This window comes from Muntiacus reevesi, chromosome 14 (genome assembly GCF_963930625.1).
Source record: "Muntiacus reevesi chromosome 14, mMunRee1.1, whole genome shotgun sequence".
NCBI classification, from domain to species: domain Eukaryota; kingdom Metazoa; phylum Chordata; class Mammalia; order Artiodactyla; family Cervidae; genus Muntiacus; species Muntiacus reevesi.
In genome coordinates, this window is record NC_089262.1 from 14764128 (window position 1) to 14788926 (window position 24799).

Here is a 24799-nt window from a genome sequence, read left to right on the forward strand (position 1 = left end):
TACTGGAGAGCACATGGAACTATATTCAAAATCCTGGGACAAACCATAATGAAAAAAGAACATATATACATATGTGTGTGTGTGTATGCACAACTGCATCACTTCACTGTAGAGCAGAAATTAACACAACATTGTAAATCAATTACACTTCAATCATATAAATTCAAGAAGGAGTTACCTCTCCAGCATAGTGTTTCACTCCAAAATTGTTGACTGCAACTCTGGGCTTCACGTAAAAGTGGTTATTCTAATAAAAAAAAAAAAATGTAAATGCCTAATTTCACTCACTGGTTTCCTGACGGTGTAACTACAACTGCCAGTGAAAACAATTTCAAAATCCATGACATATAAGAGCTTTAGGACATATCATGTGATGCACTTCATTAAAATCATGCAACTCTGGTCTGTGTCATTACAGTAGGTTAAAAAGGTTAAATCTTATACTCAAAGTAAACATGGGCATATTCTGACAAGTAGCCTCAAATCTATGCCTTTGGCTTATTTCTATTTAGTTCTAGTAGAGCAAAGCTTCCATTTGAGAAAAATAAAAGATTCAATGTAAGAGGCACCATGGGGCCAATAGCCCTGAAATCTGTCCTAAGCCATCTTAATCCACAGATGAGCTACCCAGACACAGTGAGGAGGTGGCAGGTGTGGACATACAGCGTGCTGATTGTGCAACTTCTCCAATAAGGTGCTATCAGTGGCTTGAGGAAAATGGCTTTCTTCATTGATAAGGGCTAGGAGACCAAGTTTCTAGAAGAGGGGGGAAAAACAGGTCAAATACAAATTAACCATTGAATTTTTGCCTCTATGTATTTTTACAGATCCTTTCCTCTCTACTATCAAGTGGTAAAAAGCGCATAGTTTCTCAGATCGAAAAATTCAGAATGACACACTATAAAGAACTCCAATTGCATTCCATACTGCAAACCCTGAACCCCCTGTAATCTGGTGACCAAAACGTTTACAACTGGCCAATCCACTACTGGGATGGCAAAGTTTTTGATGCTGACTTAAAATCTCTGGGAAGCCAATCTGCTCACTGTTGATTCTTAAAATATTGACTTCAAAGAGACAATGGGCGTGAATCAGCCAAGTCCTTAAATTCAACCTTGCACAGTTACATGTATGCTTCCAAATGGTCCATTGTGTTCTAAACATTCACATCTTTCATGTGCGTGTTCGTACAAGCTCTTTTGTTCCCGTAAATATGAATCAGCCCAGCTGGACACCCTTGGGACTGTAACAATTCTTCAAGAGTGTGTTACCTTCTCAATCAAGTCCAGGCATTCTCCATTGTCTATCCAGTCAATATCTTCCCACACTAAGCCTTCTCTGTACAAAGATTAAAAAGGTCCAGGTTGTAGTAAAATATCGCTTCAAAACTATCCAACGTAGGGACTCATTTTCTTAAACATTTTGAAATGCAATTCAATGAGTGCTTACCTACTGTATTCCAGTTGTTCTAAAGAAAAGATATGCTTGTTGAAATATTCCTGAAGTTTCTCGTTTGCATAGTTTATATTGAACTGCTCAAAGTGATTCACCTAAGGGGGGAAACAATCCAACAAGAGTCTTTAGCGCTCTCGCTCTTACATAAAAAGGTAAAGAAAAGGCCAACAAAAATGTGCAGGGAAAACATATCATTGTTTGTTTCATGAGATCTGCTTAGGAGGATCCCACTCGTTGGAAGCACACCTCAAAGTTTTCAAATCCAAAGATGTCCAAGATGCCAATAGACTTGAAGTCATCTTTGCCTTTGATCCTGCTGTTGATCTTCTTGATCACCCACTCGAAGCAGCGTGCATAAAGTGCCATGGCCAAGGAGTCCCTGCTGTCTGCCGCCTGAGGGGAGAGGAGACAGAGACGCGGTTTCCCTAATAACTGCAGGGAACCCAGATGGGCACGTCCATCTGTACTGCACTCGGGAGCCACACTCACTCCACATCTATGCAGCCCGTGTCAAGTGAACCAACACCATCCAGGAAAACACAGCTGTCTAAAGAAACAGAAACCTGGAGCTTGCTTATTTGCAGCAAGAGTCACCCTGAAGCATCAGGCTTTCAAATTCAGCTTTAAGTATTGAGTTATAAGAAAGAATCTGGACCAAAATATCCAGCTCTAAATTTGATCAGGTTGGACTGATGCTGAAGCTGAAACTCCAGTACTTTGGCCACCTCATGCGAAGAGTTGACTTATTGGAAAAGACCCTGATGCTGGGAGAGATTAGGGGCAGGAGGAGAAGGGGACGACAGAGGATGAGATGGCTGGATGGTATCACCGACTCGTATGAGTCTGAGTAAACTCCAGGAGCTGGCGATGGACAGGGAGGCCTGGCGTGCTGCGACTCCTGGGGTCGCAAAGAGTCAGACACGACTGAGCAACTGAACTGAACTGACTGATGCCACTAAGTGGGCTTTCCAGGTGGCTCAGTGGTAAAAAATCTGCCTTCCAGTGCAGGAGACTCGGTTTTGATCCCTGGGTTGGGAAGATCCCCTGGAGAAGGAAATGGCAGCCCACTCCAATGTTCTTGCCTGGAGAATCCTATGGACAGAAGAGCCTGGTGGACTACAGTCCATGGAGTTGCAGGAGAGTCAGAAATGACTTAGTGACTAAATAACAACAACAACATAATGCTAATTAAGACTTGACTTCACTCATTATCATCTTCTCATATTTTACTTTGTGTGCATACAAGTTTTCTTCATGGTATGGTTAGCATTTTTACTTATCCAATCAATAAACAGCTATTAGATGGGCTAGTGCATGTAACTGGCTCAAGGCAGTTGCAGAGACAAAAATAAATCATACAACACACTGTTGCTTTGCTCTCATTAATAATAATTTATTAATTATAATAAAAATTAACACCAGTTAGTAATAATAATTATTACAGCTGTTTATTCAACTCTTACTCTGCACCAGTTACTAAGTTTTCAGTTCAGTAGCTCAGCTCTGTCCGAATCTTTGTGATCACATGGACTGCAGCACGTCAGGCTTCCCTGTCCATCACCAACTCCTGGAGCTTGCTCAAACTCATGTCCACTGAGTCAGCAATGCCACTAAGCTTTTAGCATTTACTTATTTTTTACTATCATCCTTATACATGGCAACCCATCCCAGTATACTTGTCTGGAGAATTCCATGGACAGAGGAGCCTGGCGGGCTCCAGTCCTTGGGGTCACAGAAAGTCGGACATGACTGAATGACTGCTACTTTCACATCCTTGTCTTGGGGCTTCTCTGGTGGCTCAAAAGGTAAAGAATCTGCCCGCAATTTGGGACACCCAGATTCGATCTCTGGGTAGCGAGATCCTCTGGAGAAGGGAATGGTCACCCACTCCAGTATTCTTGCCTGGAGAATTCCATGCACAGAGGAGCCTGGTAGACTACAGTTCAGAAGTTCACAAGGAGTCAGACATGACTAAGCGACTAACACTTTACTTTTCATCCTTGTCTTACAGAAGAGGAAACTGAGGCACAGTGAATAAATTCCCCAAGAACAGAATATAATAAGCTGAAGACTCAGGACTCAGACTCAGGAAATCTCCCCCAGTCCCATTCCTCCTAAAGATTCTGCTATGCTGTCTCTAAGATGACCACTGAACCACTGTGTCTATCCCTTCAACGTGGACGTCTTATTTTTGACCCTGAGCCAAAAGCATTTGAATGGACTACTGCAGTTACTTATTCAAATCAAAGCCGTGGATCTGTAGACCCAGGGGCATCTTTAGAAGTTGCTTTGAGGGCCACACACATACCTGCTGAACATTGAGAGGCGTGAGGATCTCCTCCCCCCGGAGGAACATGGACCTCTGGGTCAAGGCGTCCGTGAGCTGTGCCGGGTCCAGCCCAAGTAACTCTGCAGACCTGCCCAAGGCTGGGGAGGAAGGACAAGGCGAAAGTGGATGCACAACCCCAAGAAGGAACAGCCCATGCGACCCCAAATGGGTGCAAAGCCACTGCCACACACGACACAGTTAAGCAGAGAATAATCCTAAGGCCCTCGGGCAGGACCTAGAAGACACATGTTCTCCTGGCAGGTTATTCACTCCCTTAATGAGTGTTAGATTTACAGCAAACAACCTGGTACTTGGAACAAGTATGGTCCAGAGACCCCCACAGCAGGTTCCCCAAGACCCTGTCAGAGGTTTTCAAGACCCATGACTATTTCAATAATAAGACTAGTTTTTTTTTTAAGTGATAAACTCTGTTATTTGCTTTTTCACTCTCATTACCTCACAAGTATACAGAAGAATATTCCAGAGGCTACATGACATGAGTAGCTCAATATGTTGAGGGCAGAAATAGAAGCCAGCTGTCCTTCATTACACCAGATATTTTAAATATTTACAAAATCATTAGACAATGTCAGTCGTTACTGACTTGTTCTCTTTTGTTTTGGAGGATGGGCTTTCAAATAAAATGCTACTTATTTTACTATATGCAAGGGGTTGGTTACAGTTATTTTAAAGTGAATTTCTTGCTATTTTTTTTAACTGTCTTCACTATTATTTCTAAAGGGCTTTCCTGGTGACTCAGATGGTAAAGAATTCGCCTGCAATGCAGGAGACCTGGCTTTGATCCCTGGGTCACTAAGACCCCCTGGAGAAGGGAATGGCTACCCACTCCAGTTTTAACTGACTCTGTTTTCATTTCTAAAGCAGTAAACATCAACAGGTACGATCCATGGGAACAAGAATTACAGGCCTGTAGCCCTGGGCTACTCAAGGGCCACTTTGAACTTACACTCTTCCAGTTCCCAGCCTCCATGTCTTCATCCACTGCATCCATCAGAAAAGTTTAAAGAATAAATCACTCCAGGAAAATGACAATTGACATTGTTACATGTATGTTAACTCACTTAGTCTTAAGACATCTCCACTGTGCACTTTACAGTGAGAAGTCACGAGTGTTGAAGGGATAAGTAACCCAAGGAAACAGCCTGTGGCAGAGCCAGGCTACGAACCAGTCATCCTGGCTTGAAAACTAACGGTCTTAACCATTCCACTACGGCAGCCCTCAGCAGCCAGGAATTAACTACAACAACACTACACCCGACTCATGACATTCTTCCTACATCAAATTCTTGTTGCCCCTATTTCCTCTTATTGGGCCCATTTTCCATCTTTCTTAGCAGAAAATGAGAACACAGCCACCATTCCACGCAGTAATCACTTGTTTGATGCTTTGACCCTTTATCAACTGACCTTTCACATCAAACTTCTGTAGCTCATATTCTAGGGCTCAAAATACTTTTTTTCAAAGGCCAAACAGGAAATATTTTAGATCTACATTTCTTATGAGGCAAAAGCCAAAGAAGTGAAGGAGGGAGAAGCAACCTTACCCGTTTTGAAGGAAACTTGTGCCCCACCAGCAGTGATAAATTCTATGTTCCCAAGATGTAATATACCAGCAAGCAACCTCAACACTTCCCGAACTTCTTCCTTGCTAAACTGCATGACCTCCATTGCCATCTGTAAGGAAACAAGGTTAGTTTTTCATCTTTTTTCACACTAAAGAAAATGAAAATGGTCACTACTCAGTAAAGTTAAAGTTACTAAGTACTATTCTAAAGGCAAGAAAGCAAGAAACATTGGTTTGGCCAAAAATTTCGTTGGGGATTTTCCATTAGATGCTGCAGGAAAAAAACGAATACATTTTTTGGTCAACCCATTTTATATGACACAGACTTTAAATGGGTACACATAAAAGAAAAGCAAGACATTAAGAAAGAATTGTAGAATATTTAAGAGAACCCAGTCGACAAGATAAAAATAAATATCTGCTTTACACACAAGACTCCTATTTATGCCAGAAAAGAACTACTCCAGAGTCATAGTGACAAAGAAATACTCTTTTCTATGTGTATCAAAATGCAATGGAACATTTTTTATTTTCTTACACATAAAAAAATAGGGGGGAAGGGGTGGGGAGGGAGGTGGGAGTGGGGGCAGGTTGGGGAGACACAACTGTACCCATGGCTGATTCATGCCAATGTATGGCAAAAACTATCACAATATTGTAAAGTAATTATCCTCCAATTAAAATTAATTAATTTTAAAAAAAGAAAAGAAAATGTCGGGGGGGGGGAGATACTTCATGAGACTCCTTCAGTATAAATTTGGGGACTTGTCTTAATGATTAAAAGTAGCAGGGACCCTGAAACATAGAACGAAATTCCCTATCACGGGTTCTGCAGATAGAAGAGCCTTCTGCTCCTTGTGTAGAATATGCTGATGGACAAACTGAATGGATCTAGATTTGTCTTCCCTGACAGTCATCGCACTGCTATTTTCCATTTCTCCAAAGGATTTTTAAGGTCTTATTTTGGTCTTTGGATACTAAATAGAAGTTAACACAATGCTGATTTGAAAAAAATAAAAAAGAACAAGCACCAACAGGGGCTTTGTTCCCCAGAAAGATTCTAAACCGAAGCCAGGCATCTTCTGAATCACATCAAAGATTTGCTCATTATCTCTTTAGGAGCCATATTCTCATCAGGAAAAGAGCCAGCTACCCTCTCCCACTCCTACTCTACACATACGCACACGGATGCACGCACGCACACACGTGCAGAACAGAGGACGGAACTGCTGGCAGTATTGATGAAAATAGCCTACAAAGAGAACTGAGACCCATGATCACGACAATGACCACTGGAACGGAAAGAAGGAAGCCACGCAGCGCTGTGAAGCCACAGAAGCTGCAAGAGGAAACGACTGGAGATTTTAAAATATGAAAAGTAATTTCTTTACAAGGAAAAAAAAAAACACAAACAAAGCCAGAAACAAAGGGCAAAAAAAAAAAATAAACAGGAAAACAAAATTAAAAGAAAAAACTGCATAAGGCAAGGAACCAACAGCTATATTAAGAGACACATGACGCAGTAAAATAAAATAGGCACCTTTTCTAACAGGAAATGCAAATCCACAGAGAAATGTTTTCCTTCCTAGAAATCCAACACGTGCATACTGAAGAAAATGAGATAACTTCTATTAAACTGACAAAAATTTTTCTGAATGATAAAATGGGTGAAAGGGGGGTATTTATGCAGTGGTCACTCACTGGTAGTATAAGTCAGTATAATCTTTTTTGAAAAGAAGATTATAGGTCAGTGTTGGGCTGGACCACCTATGTACATAATCTTAAAATGTTCAGAAAGTCACACAAATTTCTCAGGGTTACAAAACCAAGATTCAAAGTCAGGCCTGACGAACGCAAAGTCTAGGAACTTACTCTCCATTCGGTTATATGCTTTTTTTTCTTTTTACATCCTTAGAAAGTCAGTTGCCTATGTAATCACCCTTAATTTCAGTGCTGGAATTTTTTTATTTTTAGCTACCATATGTGGCATGCAGGATCCTAGTTCCCTGAGCAGGGATCAAACCCATGCCCCCCTGCATTGGGAGTGCTGAATCTTATTCACTGTACCACTAGGAAGTCCCAATGCCGAAGATTTGTTTCAAAGAAAATCTCAGCAGGAAAGAAAGCTTTGTAAAATATTCACTACAGCATTATCTTAACAACACTTCCAGAGAAAAAAAAGTTCCAGCTCTCCTACAAGTCAATTATAGTAAGTAAACTTCTTATAGAACAGTGTATATTTTTTAAAGGAAATTATCAACATTACATAGAAACATGATTATATTTATGATAGCTTTATGCAAAAAGTACTAAATTATATTTGTGCAACTAATTTTTTTAAAGAAAATCATGCTGGGAAGAAAATCCACAAAATTGAAAATAGTTGCAATGTTACTGCTGGCAGGCTAATGGACATTATATTCACATCTTTCAATATTGTTGACATGTTTTTAGTATAACACCTGAGTCTATTAATGGGTGAATGGATAAATAAATTGCTCTCTATTCAATGGAATACTATTCAGTGTAAAAAGAAACAATTCTGCTATATGCAGTTTGGATGAGTGAAATAAGCCAGAGGAGAAGAGATTTTGTATGATTTCATTTTTAGGAAACTTTAGAAAAGACATATTTTTCTACATGTCCTAGGGCTAGGGAGTCTGGAATTGTCTAGGGAGGGGGACAAGAACCCTTTAGAGTGTAGAATTGTCCTTCAGTTTGATCGTGGTTGTGGGTACACGAGTGCGTAAATTCAAAATTCACTTTATATGCTTTATATGAGGGCATTTTATTATATGTACATTATAACTTAATAAAAGTGACTACAAAAAAAAATAATAATAAAAAACCATGAATTGCTTAACAGAGTGAGAGAAAAGACTATCATTTTATGGGTACAGACAAAAATTGATGCCAAGAATAAGAACTATTGGTCAAGTGCTCATCAATTTTTAAAAACCTATGGGAAAGTAATTATTCAAATTTACTTATTCTAAAAGCAAAGAAATATGGCTAAGAAATACAGAATATCTATTATGCTCAAGACTTTTAAAACAGCAGCAGTAGTAGTGTTGGTTGCTCAGTCATGTCTGACGCTTTGCAACCCCGTGAACTGTAGCCCACCAGGCTCCTCTGTCCCTGGAATCCTCCAGGCAAGAGTACTGGAGCCGGTTGCCACTTCCTTCTCCAGGGGATCCTCCCGGATCCAGGTCTCCTGCATTGCAGGCAGATTCTTTACCATCTCTGCCAGCAGGGAAGCTTTTTAAAACAGTGGTAAGGACCAATTCAGATGTTGGCAAAATAATTATAAAGCATCTATGCTGTGCTAAAGTTAATAATTTTCCCTTTTTTTGATTAAAGTTTTCCTCATGTATCACAGGACCTTTTCAACACTAATTTATAAAAATTTTCTAAGCTCATCTTAGGATGACCATAGAGATAAAAGATTTCACTGTAACTCATCTGCCTGGACTTTGTATAACACTAAACAAGTAAGATCTTCCATAAAGAACAGACTTATCAAAGGGGAGGGGAGTCAGGAGAGGGCTGGATTGGGAGTTTGGATTATATACAGAATGGATAAACAAGGTCCTATTGTATAGTACAGGGAACTATCTTCAATATTCTAGAATAAGCCATAATGGAAAGTATGAAAAAGAATCTGTATACATGCACACACATATAACTGAATCACTTGGCTGTACAATAGAAACTACCACACTATAAATTAACTATACTTCAAGTTTTAAAGATCTCCTCTATACTTGCAGGGAAAAAAAAAAGGAAGGCCTTCAAAAAATAAGTTCACAGTAGCAGAAAATTGCAAACTGTAAAAGAAAAAATATCAAAAGATGCTCCATGAAAAAAATTCTTTGTTAAGCTCTGAAAATACAAAGATTACATATGGAGGCATGAAAGCAAATTAATAAAATGTGCTTTCTGTATGAACCAATTTGTGACTTCACTCTCAAGTTTAACTCTAAGTGAATTAGGAGTGTGGTGACAAGTATCAATCGTGTGCCATGGGGTAATGTAATGGCTGGAACCAATTAACACCAACCAGCATGGGCGTGGCCACTCACCCCTGCCAGCAAGTCTCCATTCACTGTTTCCTACTGTCCTATTTACAGTCTTTTCAGTAGCAAGCTCCACCCCTTTGGCAAGAGTAGCCACTTTAAGACTTTCCTAACATTTTTATTGAAATACAGTCGATTTACAATGCTGTTAAGCCTCCTTATAATTATCTTTCTCAACGACATGGCTCAAGACTTTAAAAAAAGAAAAAAAAAACCCTGGGAAATTCTCAGTACAGTTCAGAAGCGCAAAACAGCAATTTAGCTATAAAACTGGCACAAAGTCATACAAAATGTTTTCAATGAAGTCTTTAATAAGCACATAAAAAACAGGTGATTGTGAAAGTGTGGGGTGGGAGGGGAGTGATGACAAATACATAATACAATCCCAACCACTAAGGTCAAAAGGAAGCCAGGCTTTTCACAGGAGAAACAAACAGAGGAGTGAATTTCAGGTATAAAAGGTAAATGCACTCAGGGTCTCAGCTGTGAGGTGGGGGCACCATCTAAGGAAGTCAAGGGTCCTCAGGTGAACCGTGAATAAATGGATTGAATAAGATGGGGTGGGAGAGGAGGTGTCTGGGCACAATAAGTCACAAATGAAGGATCAATACTTTGAAAATTTATTATGTAATTTTATATTAGGTGAGATTATAGCATTGTATAATATAAAATAAGCTTCTACTCCTGAATTTTCCAACATTGAAAGAGACTGAAGTTTTCAAATGTGGCAAAATTGAGGTATAACGTCAGTCTTTTATTTTAAAATTTCTACTGGGGCATAGTTGATTTACAATGTTGTCTTTTAATTCCAGCTGTACAGTGCAGCGAATCAATTATGCATATACATGTATCTACTCTTTCTTGGATTTGTTTCCCGTATAGACCATTACAGAGTACTGAGTAGGGTTCCCTGTGCTATAAAGTAGGTCCCCATCACTTATCTATTTCATACCTAGTAGCGTATATGTGTCAATCCCAATCTTTCCATTCATCCCTCTCCCCAACCCCCCAGTGACCATACATTTATTTTCTACAGCTGTAAGGCTTTCTGTTTTGTGGATAAGTTCATTTGCAGCCTTTTTTTAGATTCCACAAATAAGTGATGTCATATGATATTTGTCTTCCTCTGACTTACTGCACTCAGTATGACAATATCCAGGCCTATCCATGTTGCTGCAAATGGCATTATTTCAATCTTTTTTTTTAAGGCTGAGAGCCATCTAAATCTTTATAAGACCAAACTGATGAGGAGAGAACACATGGGTAGATGGGTTCACACAGTTAAAAACATGGGTACACCCAGTAAAACCTACATGGTCAGGAAACCCCAGTCTGGTAGATGGCTAGGAACACCATTACCATTCAATATTTGTGTAATCAAAAAAATAAAAAGATTATCACTCAAAGACTCTTGTTATCCTCCCCCACATTTCATCAGCCACCATTCTGGTAGGTCAAATGCAGGCAATAAAAATCAATTAGTTGTTATTATTTTCTTGAAATAGCTTTTCATTCTGACTCAGCAATTTATAGTGCAACCTGGAAGATTGCAAAGGAAAAAAAAAGGGCTATGAAATTTAGTCTGTGTTCACTGTCTCTCCCCAGGAAAAACTGGGTCCCCTAAGAATGGCTCAGGGTCCTTTACAGGTACATATTTATAGTAAAGTCAGGTGATGTCAATGAGGAATTCTAAAACCACATAAATTCTCAATGAAATAAGAAGTCCTAAAAGGTCCTATTGCCAGAATATGTTGACATTAAAGTTGATAAAAAGAATAATGATTTTTTTTTAGTAGCTAAAAATACCAGAGGTGACATTTTCATATGTAATTCACAGGAATAATTTCTCTCCGCTAACATTTTAACACATTTTGCAAACAAATGTTCTTGAGTCCCAATAGAATGTGGTCCCTTCCCTTTCTTCAATCCCGAGACCTCTGGGAAAAGGAGCTTTATGGAATTAAAAGTAGGAAGATACAAATTTCAATGGTACTTGATTTTGGAAGGAAATTGAGACAAAGCTATGGTTTTTCCAGTAGTCATCTATGAATGTGAAAGTTGGACTATTAAGAAGGCTGAGTGCCAAAGAACTGATGCTTCCAAATTGTGGTGCTGGAGAAGACTCCTGAGAGTCCCTTGGACTGAAAGGAGATCAAATCAGTCAATCCTAAAGGAAATCAATCCTGAATATTCATTGAAAGACTGATGCTGAAGCTGAAACTCCAATCCTTTGGCCCCCTGATGCAAAGAGCAACTCACTGGAAAAGAACTGATGCTGGGAAAGACTGAGGGCAGGAGAAGGGGGCAACAGAGGATGAGATGGTTAGATAGCATCACTGACCAAATGGACGTGAATTTGAGCAAATTCTGGGAGACAGAGAAGGACAGGGAAGACTGGCGTCCTGCAGTCCATGGGGTCGCAAAGAGTAGGACATGACTTAGCAACCGAACAACAACAGGAGACAAGTTACATGACAAAACAACAGCATAATCTATTCCAGCCATCCTAATTTCTTCAACAGAACATAGCGATTATATAGACGGTTTGCTCACTACGGTCTCCTTGTTGCTAGAACGGTGCCTGCCTAGCACACAACAGATGCTTAAAAACGTTGAAGACAGAAAATCTTTATAGCCAGAAGTGTTCAATGTCTCTTTAACCATCTGTATCACTCTTGGTTACAGAGCGCTATGCAAGACAGAAAGATGGGTTGGCTGGTACTGACATAATTCTTTATACTCCTGTATTATAGAAATTATGATTTGATAAAAGTGTTAGTCACTCAGTCGTGTCAGCTCTGTGCGACCCCATGGACTGTAGCCCACCAGGCTCCTCTGTCCATGGGATTCTCCAGGCAAGAATACTGGAGTGGGTTGCCATTTCCTTCTCCAGGGGATCTTCCTGACCCAGGGATTGAACCTGGCTCTCCCAAATTGCAGGTGGATTCTTTACTAACTGAGCCACCAAGGAAGACCTGATTTGGTGATATAATCATATATAATCATATAATCATTAAAATTGACATACTCATTGTAAAAATATTCTAACAGAATGATAAAGAATAAAATAAAACCCTAGAATTCTGCTCTAACACTTTTGAATTATTTTAGTGTATTTTCTGCATACATACTATATATTCATGACATATATAAGCTTACATTTCAAATAAAAGATTATATCATGCTGTATTATGCTTTCCTCACTTACAGAATAAACAAGTTTTTCCTTACTGTTAAACATACATGAACATGGTTTTGCGAGCTACAATGGATCTTAAAGATATAATAAATTATTTGAGCCATTCCCCAACTGATTATTTTTATAGGTTTTGGAGGAGAGAATTTTATTTTTTTTATAGAAAAGAATATTTCTCCTCCTTTCTGAAAAGTAGCACATTTATTATTATTTTTTCTTCTGGCTGCATTGCTTCAATCTTCCAGAAGAAGGCTAAATAATAGCAAAAATTACATGCTCCTGACTTCAATGAATACCAGCTAAGTCTTCACTGACATTTCTGATGGGTCAACACTAAAAAGTAATTGCAAAGCAAATACTTAAGAATCTATAAATAGAATTCCTCTAAGTCTGCTGTGTACACTCATTATGTCAATTTCATGTCCAAACTTTTCTTCCCTTCTAGATGACATGTCCTTTCATCGCAGGACCAAATTTCAAATGCCAAAAACCTATCATTTCAACTTAAAAATAAAAACTAGCAATCATGGAAACAGGGCCAAGCTCCATGAGTTTCCTTGTAGCCAACAGAAGCAGCACACAGTTTTGAATCAGAAAACGATGCCCCCAGGGGAAGCCGCCAGACAACCTTCCCCGGGCACTCCCGGGACCAGGAAGGACCCTGGCGGCCAGTGAGCGGTCAGCGTGGGCCTGCAGTGACACCGTGACTTGGATTACAAGGAGTCTCTCACGGCAAACATCCACTTTCTAGTAGAAAGTGAATGCAGGAAGCTCGTGTAGTCAAAGAAGTCTCGGGCATCAAAATAAAATTGAGAGAAAATTTTAAATAAAGACTTAAACATTTCATGAAATTCAATTAGCAGGGCCAAATCCTGTACCGCCTAGGGCAGATACGCAGCAACGGTGCTGTCAGCAAAGGTTTTTTGGTTAACAGGTTGAAGGAAGGAGAGATGACAAAGAGAGACATCTCTGCATTATACGTGGCAGAATGTGACATCTTTAAAAGGAAGGCTGAGGCGAAGGTGATCATGATACTATAAGCCTAGTCTGTTTTTATTTTCATTTCAATTTAAAGGCACATACATTAGACACTGGGAAACGACGTGTGATATATATCCACGTAAAAATATACTTTGAATCCATTCCACAAGGTATTCTCATGAACAGTCTAGAAAAGCAAATGACGATATGGAACTGACTTGTTGACAACTAGAAAGACAAACCTAGGTGCACCGAAATCAGGGGCTACCTACCTGCCTCCTGGATAGAGCCTAGGATTTGAAGTTAGACTGTATCTAGATACTGGTTCTGTTAGGTGCTGTATTTGGTTAGGCTGGTCACCAACCTCTCTGAGTCACAGAATATAGACAACCATATTTCTAACCTCACAGGGTTGTTAAAAGCAGAGGAATGATTAAGTCCTCATAGCAAGCGCTCCATCAGTGTTAGCTCTATTTATGAATCAACTCTATATCTACAGACTCCAACTGCTGAACAAGTGACTCCAGCAGAGGAACAAACCACACTGATGAAATCTACCGGCCACACTCAACCAATGCCTAGACTTCCTAAACACAGTCACCTTATAAAAAGTCCTCGGGGTATTTGAGAACTGCAGGATACAGCAGGGGTCCACACCAAAGTGTCTTCAGATGACCACTGTTTGCACAGTAAGCAATCAGTTACCAGAATCAGGTATGAGAACAGGATGAGACCCAACAGTCTCCTGGTCTAACTGTTGACAGATTTCTTTTGAACTGTGGAACCAATTACTTAAAACAATTTTTAATTGTAAGCCCTGAAACATATGATCTGCTTACTCCAGTACCAAACCTGTGATTTTCCTTTTGTTTCGTTTTTCTGAACCCTATTCCAAGTCAATCCCCATCTCTCCTGAATGCAGACATTCACCCATCTTCTAGGAGAGAGGATTCCCTCCCAGGACTTGGAATAAGAAGAAAGGACCTATTCTCACAAAGCAGTACAAATGTGATTGTTTATTAAAAAATTTTTTTTGAAACAGAAAATGAAAGTCGTCAATTTCTTTCATTCTTTTTTTTGCGGGGTGGCGGGGTGGGGGGTGGAGTTGCCCTTATAAAGGAAGATAGGCAAGTAACTTACAATTACTTCCCTAAAGGATTCCTGATCACTGATTGTCCTGTCTGTCACACATCCAGACTGATTCAAGTAGTGGTAGTTTTCTGGCACAGATAAATAAAATTCTTCTACAAAAAGAAAAACAAAAACATAACATCAGTACTTGACTGTTAAGGATAAGACAGAACTCAAAAGAGTTTCCACTTTGCAACTTTATTTTTTAAAGTATGGAAAATAATTCTACGCTCCTAATAGTTCACTAATAAGATTAAAATGTTCTCAGACTGTATGATTTCAATACCTTTAGACCGTGAAATTTTTGTATCTTGTTTTATGCCCCTGGATGCGTTCCAGTGTCTCCTAATTTATAGTCTATGGGAACTTGAACAGAATTTGTATCCTACTGTTGTGTGAAAATTGTACAAATCTTAATTATGTTGAATTGGTTCATGCTGCTTTTCAGGTCTACTATATCCTTCTACTTTTCTGTATATTCATTCTATTAATTTCTGAGAGTGTGATACTGAAACTCCAACTAAAAATCATAATTTATCTACTATTTAAGTAGTATAATTATTTAAATTGTAATCTATAGTGGAACTATATGTAAGTTTGTTCTATATTTTCCAAGTCTCCTGTAAATGTGTTATCATACTTTCATAATTGAAAAAAGAAAAAAAGATTAAAACATTCTCTCTTAATCATCATCTAGGGAAAATAGAATTATCAGATTAGATGGAATGGAAGAAAACACTACCGAAAAAAGTAACTGATGAGGATCCCGTGTTGATTGTTGGTTTTCAAAGTCAAATATTTGGAAATTTGCTTTATTAGGGTGTGATTTAAAAGTAAAGCTAGTTGTGATATATTATGCATTTTTCACAAATATTCCTTAAATCGGAAAAGAACTAAGACTCCAAAACATATCCAAAAAACTCAAGCTTTCTCTACTGATGATTTTTCTCTACGGCATCCGGCTCTACATGCACTCAGCATCTTTGATCATCTCGCACATTTCGTTTCAAATGGTGGAAGTCAAACCAAGTCCAGTCTCCTCTTTCACAGATGGGTTTTAAAGGGAAATGTCTCTGCAGCGGCTCCATCACTCACCTCTCTCTTCATGTCCTAGCCCTGCCAGCAGCGCATAGAATATGTGATAATTCCTTTCCCCAGGGTTTTGTCTTACTACTCGGTTCTGTGAAGAGAAGAAATCAGATTTCTATTCAGGGATGTTTCCTCTGATTAATGACCAAGAACCAGTAACTGCTGAAAAATGTTAAAGATAATGCGAATTAAATCACGCTTACTTACTTTTTCTAATAAATCTTCATGTGAAAAGCAATGGCAAGTCAAGGAACAAAACAAGCATACAGGATGTTCCATTATTCCTTATTTTTCTACTCTTTGTGGCCCAAATAATCACAATTCCTTGTGTCTTGGGCATTCTGACTTTCGGTGCCAAAAGATAAGCAAACAAAACAGACTATTTCATCAAAATCCAACTTCAAACAGGACACATGTGCCCTGGAAGGCATCGAACTATTTGAAACAACTGATTATTTCAAACAACTAGTAGCTCAGTCATGTCTGACTCTTTGGGACCTCATGCACTGTACCCCGCCAGGCTCCTCTGTTCATGGCATTTTCCAGGAAAGAATCTGGAGCGGGTAGCCATTCCCTCTCCAGGGGATCTTCCCAACCCAGGGATCAAACCCCGGTCTCCTGCACTGTAAGCAGATTCTTTACCATCTGAACTACTAGGGAAGCCTATGATATTCGATGAGGAGTTCAAATTTTCAGATTGGAGACATGAAATCAGAGATTCCCAAAAGAAAGAGGGCCCCTTATTTCCTAGGATAATTAACAGGTCAAGCAGAGTAAAACGGGAGCAGTAACGAGGTAGAACCAGAAATGAATGTTTCATATTCTGTATCTGTCTTAAGAAAAAGCAAAGAACAGTTTCTACTAGAGAGTCAAATACTAATACACAAAAGCCAAACGAAACAGGATACAATCTACAATTCTCCCGCCCTGGATGTTTCCCTTCTGGCCGATGTTCAGCTGAACAAACTTCCCGAAGCGACTGGAGTTATTGTTGTACACGGTCTTGGCATTGCCGAAGGCTTCCATGATGGGACTGCAAAAAAAAAAAAAAAAACCCAGGACAACAGTGAGAGGCAATCAGGGTCCATGTAATCAATAGCAGTCCTCACCAATGACAAAATAGATAAGTGCAAGAGAAATCTGAAAGCAAAGGGCCCTACAGCAATTATGTTTATTTATAGAAGGGCCAGATCTCCCAGTACTTGCTGAAATGGGTTTATAATGCGTGTCCATCTTGAGGGGGAGAACTCCCAGCTGGTCGTGTGGGCAAAGGATGCTACCAGGAGTCAAGGAGGCCATGTGGGCTGGTTCTCACCCAAATTAGTTTATTTACGCAAGTCAAGGGTGTGTGCACATGTGCGTGTGCACACACACACACACACACACGCACACACACACATACATACACACAAACCCACACGAATTCTAGGAACTGAAAAATTCCCCAGTCCTGGAAATTTCACTCATTTGTTCTATGTCCCAGGGGAGCTCATTTAACTTCCTTGGGTCTCCTCCAACTGTAAAATGTGGTCAGACTAGGTCTGCGGTCAGACTAGGTCAGGAGTCAGCCATCTTTTGCTGTAAAGGATCAGATAAAAATTACTTTTTGGCTTTGTGGGCCATGTGGTCTCTGATGCAATTACTCGGCTCTGCCACTAGAGTGCAAAAGCAACTACAGACAAGATAGCAAATGAGTGTGTCTGTGTTTCTATAAAGTTTTATTTATAAAACCAGGCTGCAGGAGGAAGATGAAAATGGTCCAGAGAAAGATGGTGGTGATGGCTGCAGAACAACATGAATGTATTTAATGCCACTAAGCTGTACATCGAAAAATATTTAAAGTCATACATTTTGTTATGTATATTTTAGCACAATTTAAAAAATAAATTTTGAAGTCTAAAAAGACAAATCAATAGGCTGCAGGATACAGGTGTCAGGCTGGAGTCTGCTGACCCCTGGACTAATTTTTAAATAACAGGACCTTTAAAGTCTCTATTGGTTCTAGGACCTTTAAAGGCACCAATCAGACACGGGGCAATTACACACTTTAATTAGAATTTCAGAGAGTGCTGTACCAAGGCTCTCTTTCAAGCTCTGAGGTCACTGCCACTGATGCCCAATGGTTTGCCACCTGAGAGCTGAAGAAGTGAGGTAAAAGTCGTTCAGTCATGCCCGACTCTTTGCGACCCTATGGACTATATAGCCCTCCAGGCTCCTCCGCCCATGGGATTTCCCAGGCAAAAAGACTAGAGTGGGTTGCCATTTCCTTCTCCAGAGGACCTTCCTGACCCAGGGGTTGAATCCGGGTCTCCTGCGTTAAGAGCAGATTCTTTACCATCTGAGTCATCAGGGAAGACGCTAGTAAGAGGCCACACAAGACCATTCTGCCCACAAGACGCCTCCCAAGAGTTGACCGCTAAGCTCTCTGCGACGTGCTGGATGGAGACTGAAATTTCCACTGATAACAAGGCCTCCAAACAGCCAGTCAAGACTGCCCAGTAGGAGGCAGCTGCAGAATGTTCCTCACTCCTTTGCTCAAACCTGGCCCAGCAATGGAGGGTCAGGTCACCAGAATTCTCCACCTGTGTGTGGAGACTTCTCCTTGAGCAATCGTGAAAGCCACCTCAAGAGAAAGAGCAGACAGGACCCCGAGTTTCAACTACTTCCTTAAATAGGTCACACAGTGAGGAGAGTGAATCCTGTTCGCTGGAACAAGAAACACGATGGAGAAATAAATACCTGCTCTCAAGAATGGCTTGTTCGACAGACGAGGTCTTCTCCTTCGAGGACAAGTCCACAGACTGCTGACTGATGGCTGATAAAAACTTGAGGATCAGCTTAGTGCTCTCGGTTTTCCCGGCGCCGCTTTCACCACTGGAAGATAAAATGGAGACGTTTATACTTCTAGTGAGAAAAAATAAAAATAAAAACCAGCTTGGCCGGAGTCACTCCAATGTGTCCATAGAACAACTCTTGAACTGTGGGAAAGAGACCCAAGTGCTGAGTTACAGGGAAGAGAGGGTCCCTCCCTCGGAGAAGGCAACGGCACCCGATTCCAGTCCTCTTGCCTGGACAATCCCATGGATGGAGGAGCCTGGTGGGCTGCAGTCCATGGGGTCGCTAAGAGTCAGACATGACTGGAGTGACTTCACTTTCACTTTTCACTTCCATGCATTGGAGAAGGGAATGGCAACCCACTCCAGTGTTCTTGCCTGGAGAATCCCAGGGACGGGGGAGCCTGGTGGGTTGTCGTCTATGCGGTCGTGCAGAGTCGGACACGACTGAAGCGACTTAGCAGCAGCTGCAGAGGGTCCCTCCTCCTGCCAGCCATAAGGCCTAGGTGTTGCCAATGCCCCCCACTAAACAGAAGCCTCCTCTTTGACTAAGCTCAGGTAATAAGACACATGGTGTCTTTCATTTCCCTGGTAGCTCAGTTGGTAAAGAATGCACCTGCAATGCAGGAGACGTTCGATCCCTGGCTCAGGAAGATCCCCTGGAGAAGGAGCAGCTTCATCTGGGGCTTTTCAGGTGGCGCTAGCGGACACGACTGAAGCAACTTAGCAGAAGCAGCGGTAAAGAACCCGCCTGCCAATGCAGGAGACATAAGAGACGTGGGTTCGATCCCTGGGTTGGGAAGATCTCCTGGAGGAGGGCGTGGCAACCCACTTCAGCATTCTTGCCTGGAGAATTCCCATGGACAGAGGAGCCTGGTGGGCTACAGCCAATGGGGTCGCAAAGTGTCGGTCACAACTGAGCGACTGAGCACACGGCATAACAAGCCCTGCAAAGGCCGGAACAGGGGTTTTGTTCACTGAACTGCCCTGGCTGGTGGCCAGCACTTAGTAAATAGTAACTATATGAATGAGCACATTAACGGTATCTTTCTGGTAAGCAAGTAAATATTAATTATACGAGTGAGCACATTAATGGCATCTTTCTGGTAAACATGAATAAAAATGCAATCATTCATAAATATCGAGGGGACAAGGCAATGAGCCCGAAGGTGCTCGACCAACACTTAGGCATTTTATTCTTGTGATAATACCACGAGGTGGGCAGTGGCTAAGTGTCGGGATCCGAATTGACAAGCAGATCTGTTGGCATCCAAGGAGTAGTAAAAAGACAGAGAATTTAGGAGAAAAGTAAAGCAATGGCAGAACAGCACACAAACAGCGACATCGTCATGGGGTAACAGGCTCACAACTGCTCGAGGGGTGAGATAAACACACGTGGTCCCAACAAGTCCTAAAGAAACAGTCCCCATCGAGTGTCGAGAGCTGGGAGGTTATGAACGAGGAATTCTGCAGAAAACATTGTGAATGATTAGGCGCGTGTAATAAAGGAGAGGAAATGACTCAGTGATGACACCATCCATGCCTGGCTGGATACTGCAGGCCCTGGGGAATCTCCATCCATCGAGGCCAATCACTGTAACCCCATTCCCTCTGCAGGTGATAGGGTGGTTTGGTTGGTCATGGGAAAGGGTCAGGATTCCAGCCAAAGAGACTTAAAGTCAAGCATGCTAAGGGCTTCTGGGGAGACTTGCATGTGCAAGCGGGGGGTGGGGGGTAAACATGCATGCACACGCGTGCATGCACACACACAAGCCCGAGCAGAGTGTCCCCCTGACTGCAGATGACAAATACCTAGGAAGCCGCACCTTTCTTGAGATCAGAAAGCAAAAGCCAAGATAATCAGAGAAGCGCCCAGTGGGAGTGGCTGAACCCATAGCCCTGATCCCGCCCTGACTCGCTGCCTGAGATGATAAAGGCCCACGAAAGTGACACCAAATCGGGTCGCCTTTTCTGTCATCAGCAACCAGAACCGCCCTAGTGTGGGGCTGCACATTGGTCTCTACATCTCTGGTAGCAGCCAAGCCCAGGAGCTGGCTCACAGGAGGCATTTAGCAGGAAGGAGTAGCAGAAACCAAGAGAAAGTTGCAGGAAGAAAATTTAAATAATTCTTGATATTTAAAAACACATATACCATCTCCCTAGCAGTTAAATTTTGTTGAAACTGAAAGTGACAACTTCATACAATGTATAAAACAAAAATAATGTTTTACGTGGTCCCCAAACCCATATCTCTATCTTCCAGCACACTGAGGGGCTGGCATTTCAACCTTCCTTGTAGGAAGGACAGTGATCAGTACCCAGGAATGAACACGACCAGCTGAAGACGACAGCAGCTGAACTGAGCCAGAGGGGTGTATGTTACTTCCACGTCGGGTGGCCAAACCCCCTCACGGTCCTCTGGGCTCCCTATCTTATCAGCCTGGCAGCTGCGTGCCCTCAGGATGGCACATCTCCAGAACAAAGTGATGGGTGCAACAAAGTCAGGGGTCTCACCTTCCCATATGGGGCTGTGAAAGTCGCTCAGTCATGTCCGACTCTTGGCGACCCCATGGACTATACAGTCCGCGGAATTCTCCAGGCAAGCCCCTGTTACAGCAATCAGCACAGCGATGAACCTACCGTGATGAACACGGTAACCATACAGCCGTGGAGGAGAGGCTGTTCGAGGTGGATGGCGAAGACTCAAGGAGAAGAAAACCCAAAACTGGTACAGTCCTCTATCAGCCATGGATACTGATCTATTGCCAAGCTTCAGCCCACATTTTTGCTCACTGCAGCAAATTTTTTTCAAGCATCTTCTTTAAGCACATCTTTTTTAAAAAAAAAATTGGGGGTAGAGTTGCTTCACAATGGTGTGTTGGTTTCTGATGTACAGCAGAGGGCATCAGTCATGTGTACACACACCCCCTCTCTCTTGGCCATCCCTCTCACCCACCCCTCAACCCCATCCCTCTAGCTCATCACAGAGCACTGAGCCGAGCTCCCTGTGCTATAAGAAGGATCCCCCAGCTGTCTGTTTTACACATGGCAGCAAACATGCGTCAATCCCAATCTCCCAATCCATCCCCACCTCGAAAAATGGTACAGGTTCCCCGGCGGCACTAGCAGTAAAGAACCTACCTGCCAATGCAGGGCACATAAGAGATGGGGGTTCAATTCCTGAGTCAGGAAGATCCCGTGGAGGAGGGCATGGCAACCCACTCCACTATTCTTGCCTGGGGAATCCCAGGGACAGAGGAGCCTGGTGGGCTACAGTCCATGGGGTCGCAAAGAGCTGGACACAACTGATGTGACTTAACACAGCGCAGAACCTACTTAGGCACATCGTTGATCCGTAAAGTAAAACTTAAAAACGAAAAAGGAACTCAGGTTTGTGCAACGGTAATTCTCAAACTTGGCTGTACATGAAATATACCTGTTGTGTTCCTAATTTGAACCTGTAAGGATAGAACTTAATCAGTAATTTTTTTTTTTTTTTAAACAAATTTCCAGGTGATTCTACCAAGAAGTCAAGGCTGGGAACAACTATTCTTGAAAGCCCTTTCACAAAATTCAGATAGGACTGCACCAGATTACAAAGGGGACATATATAGGGGGCTGGGAAAGTGTGCCACGAACAAGGCAAAGAATAAATGACTCACAAATTGTCAAAACTCAGAAATATGTCAGATGTCCCCAGGCATTAGCATCAAGGTACCAGGACTCACTTCTGTCTAACCCTCTTCTTCCTCCTCCCCTCCCCACCCCTGCCTGTGACTGTGCGTGCTGTGTGCTAAGTCGCTTCAGTCGTGTCTGACTCTTTGCAATCCTATGGACCATAGCCCACCAGACTCCTCTGTCCTTGGGGTTCTCCAGGCAAGAATGCTAGAGTGGGTTGTCATGCCGTCCTCCAAGGGATCAAACTACATTGGCAGGTAGTTCAGGTCTCCTACATTGGCAGGCGGGTTCTTTACCGCTAGCACCACCTGGGAAGCCCATTCTCCATTTACCAAGGGTCACAAAACATCATCTTTGAAGCAATGGACAAAGAGCATCTCTGCAGGATTCCTCCCTCCTGAAGTATCCACGGGGCCACGATGCAGCAGGTTGCACTAAGGGCTGGGAAGACAGTCTGGAGACAAACGGCCATGGACAGTATTTATGATCCAGCAGCAGCAGGAGATAAAGAGTCACAAATTATGGCTAATGCTGTTGCGTATGAACCTCAGGAGACAGCAGGAGTCATAATTTAGATGCAGAGCAAAGGTTCAGCAGAGACTTTTCCCGGGAAAGGACATTTGGACTGAAATGCAGAGACATGCACAAAAGTGAGCTGGGGAAAACCTGAAGGATGGGGAGGGGAGGGCTTGGAGCCTTGAGGGAGGGGGAGATGCCCGCAGAGCCAGCGGGGAAGGGAAGGGGGGTTGGGGTCCCACTGAGAGGCCACTGTTTTCCAGGCAAGTATGGAACTGGTTCGTTCCCACAGGAGAGAGGGGGAGAGGCTGGTGATGGACTTTCATGGCTAATGGGTTAATCAATCCATCATGCTATGGGATAAATCCTCCAAAAAGTCCAAAAGGATGGGTTCTGAGAGGTTCTGGGCTGGGGAACACGTGGAGGTGGAGAGTGGCTCCCCAGAGGGAGCGGGAACTCCTCCCCCTTCCCCATACTCTGCTGGGCATCGCCTCTTCCATCTGCTGTTTCTGAGTTAAACACATCCCTCTATAATACAGTGAATCCCCCCCGCCTCCACGAAACTTCAAAGTTGCAGACATGCCCGTTTGCCAGCTGCTGTACTGTACCACTGTACTTCCCAAAGTACTGCAACATTCATGTGTTTTTCTGCTGTGGTTTTTCATGTATTATTTGCGTGAAAAGTATTATAAACCTATTACAGGACAGTACTACATAGCTGATTGCATGAGTTGGAGGTGTGTGTGTGTGCGCGCTATAACCAGGTGGTGCTAGGGGTCAAGAATCTGCCTGCCAATGCAGGAGACATAAGAGATACAGTTTTGATCCCTGGGTCAGGAAGATCCCCTGGAGGTGGGCTTCAAAACTCACTCCAGTATTTTTGCCTGGAGAATCCTGAGGACAGAGGAGCCTGGAGGGCTACAGTCCGTAGGGTTGCAAAGAGTCGGACATGACTGAAGTGACTTAGCATGCACACACACGTATAGCTGAATGCATTAGATGCATACCTAGGCTAACTTTGCTGGACTTAAGTTAGACTTTAGTCCAATTGGACTTATCAAATGTTAAGTTCATTAACTTAACAATAAGGGACTTACTGTAATTGATAATTGAGTAACTAAAAGGTTTGAGTTCTGTGAGCTGCTCTAGAAAAACAAATTTTTTTTTTTTGCTCTAGCAAATTAATCAAATCCAAGGAGGCAGTCGTTGGAAGCTCCAACCTAGAGCTGCTGGGTCGGAAGCAGAGGTGACCACATGACCAGCATCTGACGTGGAGCGGGAGGCAGTCTCGTAGGACTAAACTGTTTACTGTGGGATCTGATGCTGTTTCCTGGTGGACAGTGACTGAAATGAGTTACTTATTTGGGGAACTTGATAATACATGCTATGTGATAGACAGTATCTATATTATAGCATTCTAAGGATATAATAACTAAGTATATCCTGCTTTGCTTATTGCACCACAGAACTATGAAGCCAAAATAAATGTTAAGACTCATAAACTATAATACCTATAAAATCTAGATTAACAAGACTACCTTAACCCCCTGGTTAATGTTGCTTTGCTAAAGCTGAAGCGCTCTTTGAACCGTGACTGCCCACTGCTTCCCCGTGAGCCTGGAAGCCTCTCTGACCACAGGCGCTTCGATGAGTCATGTGTTCCACCTTAGCTCCTCTATCCCAGCCTCGATAAAACAGTCACTCACAGAGCAATCACACTGCTAGCTCCCCTTCAATGACAGTGAACACATCACTGACATATCCAGTCCTGCATCTGTCTCATCAGCCCGTGACTACAGTCCTAACCCTTGGCGCCAACGTGACCACAAACACAAACATGGGCTTGGGAGAAAACATATGCAGCCAGATAAGCCAAAATGAGTTGATGTTGTTAAAAAAAAAAATTTTTTTTTTATAAATAGTGAAAAT

The 24799-nt window shown here is 42.1% G+C and overlaps 1 protein-coding gene across 1 annotated transcript in view; it reads right to left on the reverse strand.

Annotated features, from left to right (window-relative positions):
- The window catches only part of MYO10 (myosin X), a 258106-nt gene that overhangs the window by 97240 nt on the left and 136067 nt on the right, over positions 1-24799 (reverse strand). Inside the window, exons 5-16 of the mRNA XM_065905787.1 lie at positions 18582-18716; positions 16751-16875; positions 16050-16063; positions 15849-15933; positions 14763-14866; positions 5350-5479; positions 3764-3882; positions 1702-1848; positions 1450-1550; positions 1272-1338; positions 664-756; positions 179-247 (exon numbers count right to left, since the gene is read on the reverse strand). Of these exons, the coding sequence (XP_065761859.1) occupies positions 179-247; positions 664-756; positions 1272-1338; positions 1450-1550; positions 1702-1848; positions 3764-3882; positions 5350-5479; positions 14763-14866; positions 15849-15933; positions 16050-16063; positions 16751-16875; positions 18582-18716 (1189 nt within the window). The remainder of the gene's footprint in view (positions 1-178; positions 248-663; positions 757-1271; positions 1339-1449; positions 1551-1701; positions 1849-3763; positions 3883-5349; positions 5480-14762; positions 14867-15848; positions 15934-16049; positions 16064-16750; positions 16876-18581; positions 18717-24799) is intronic.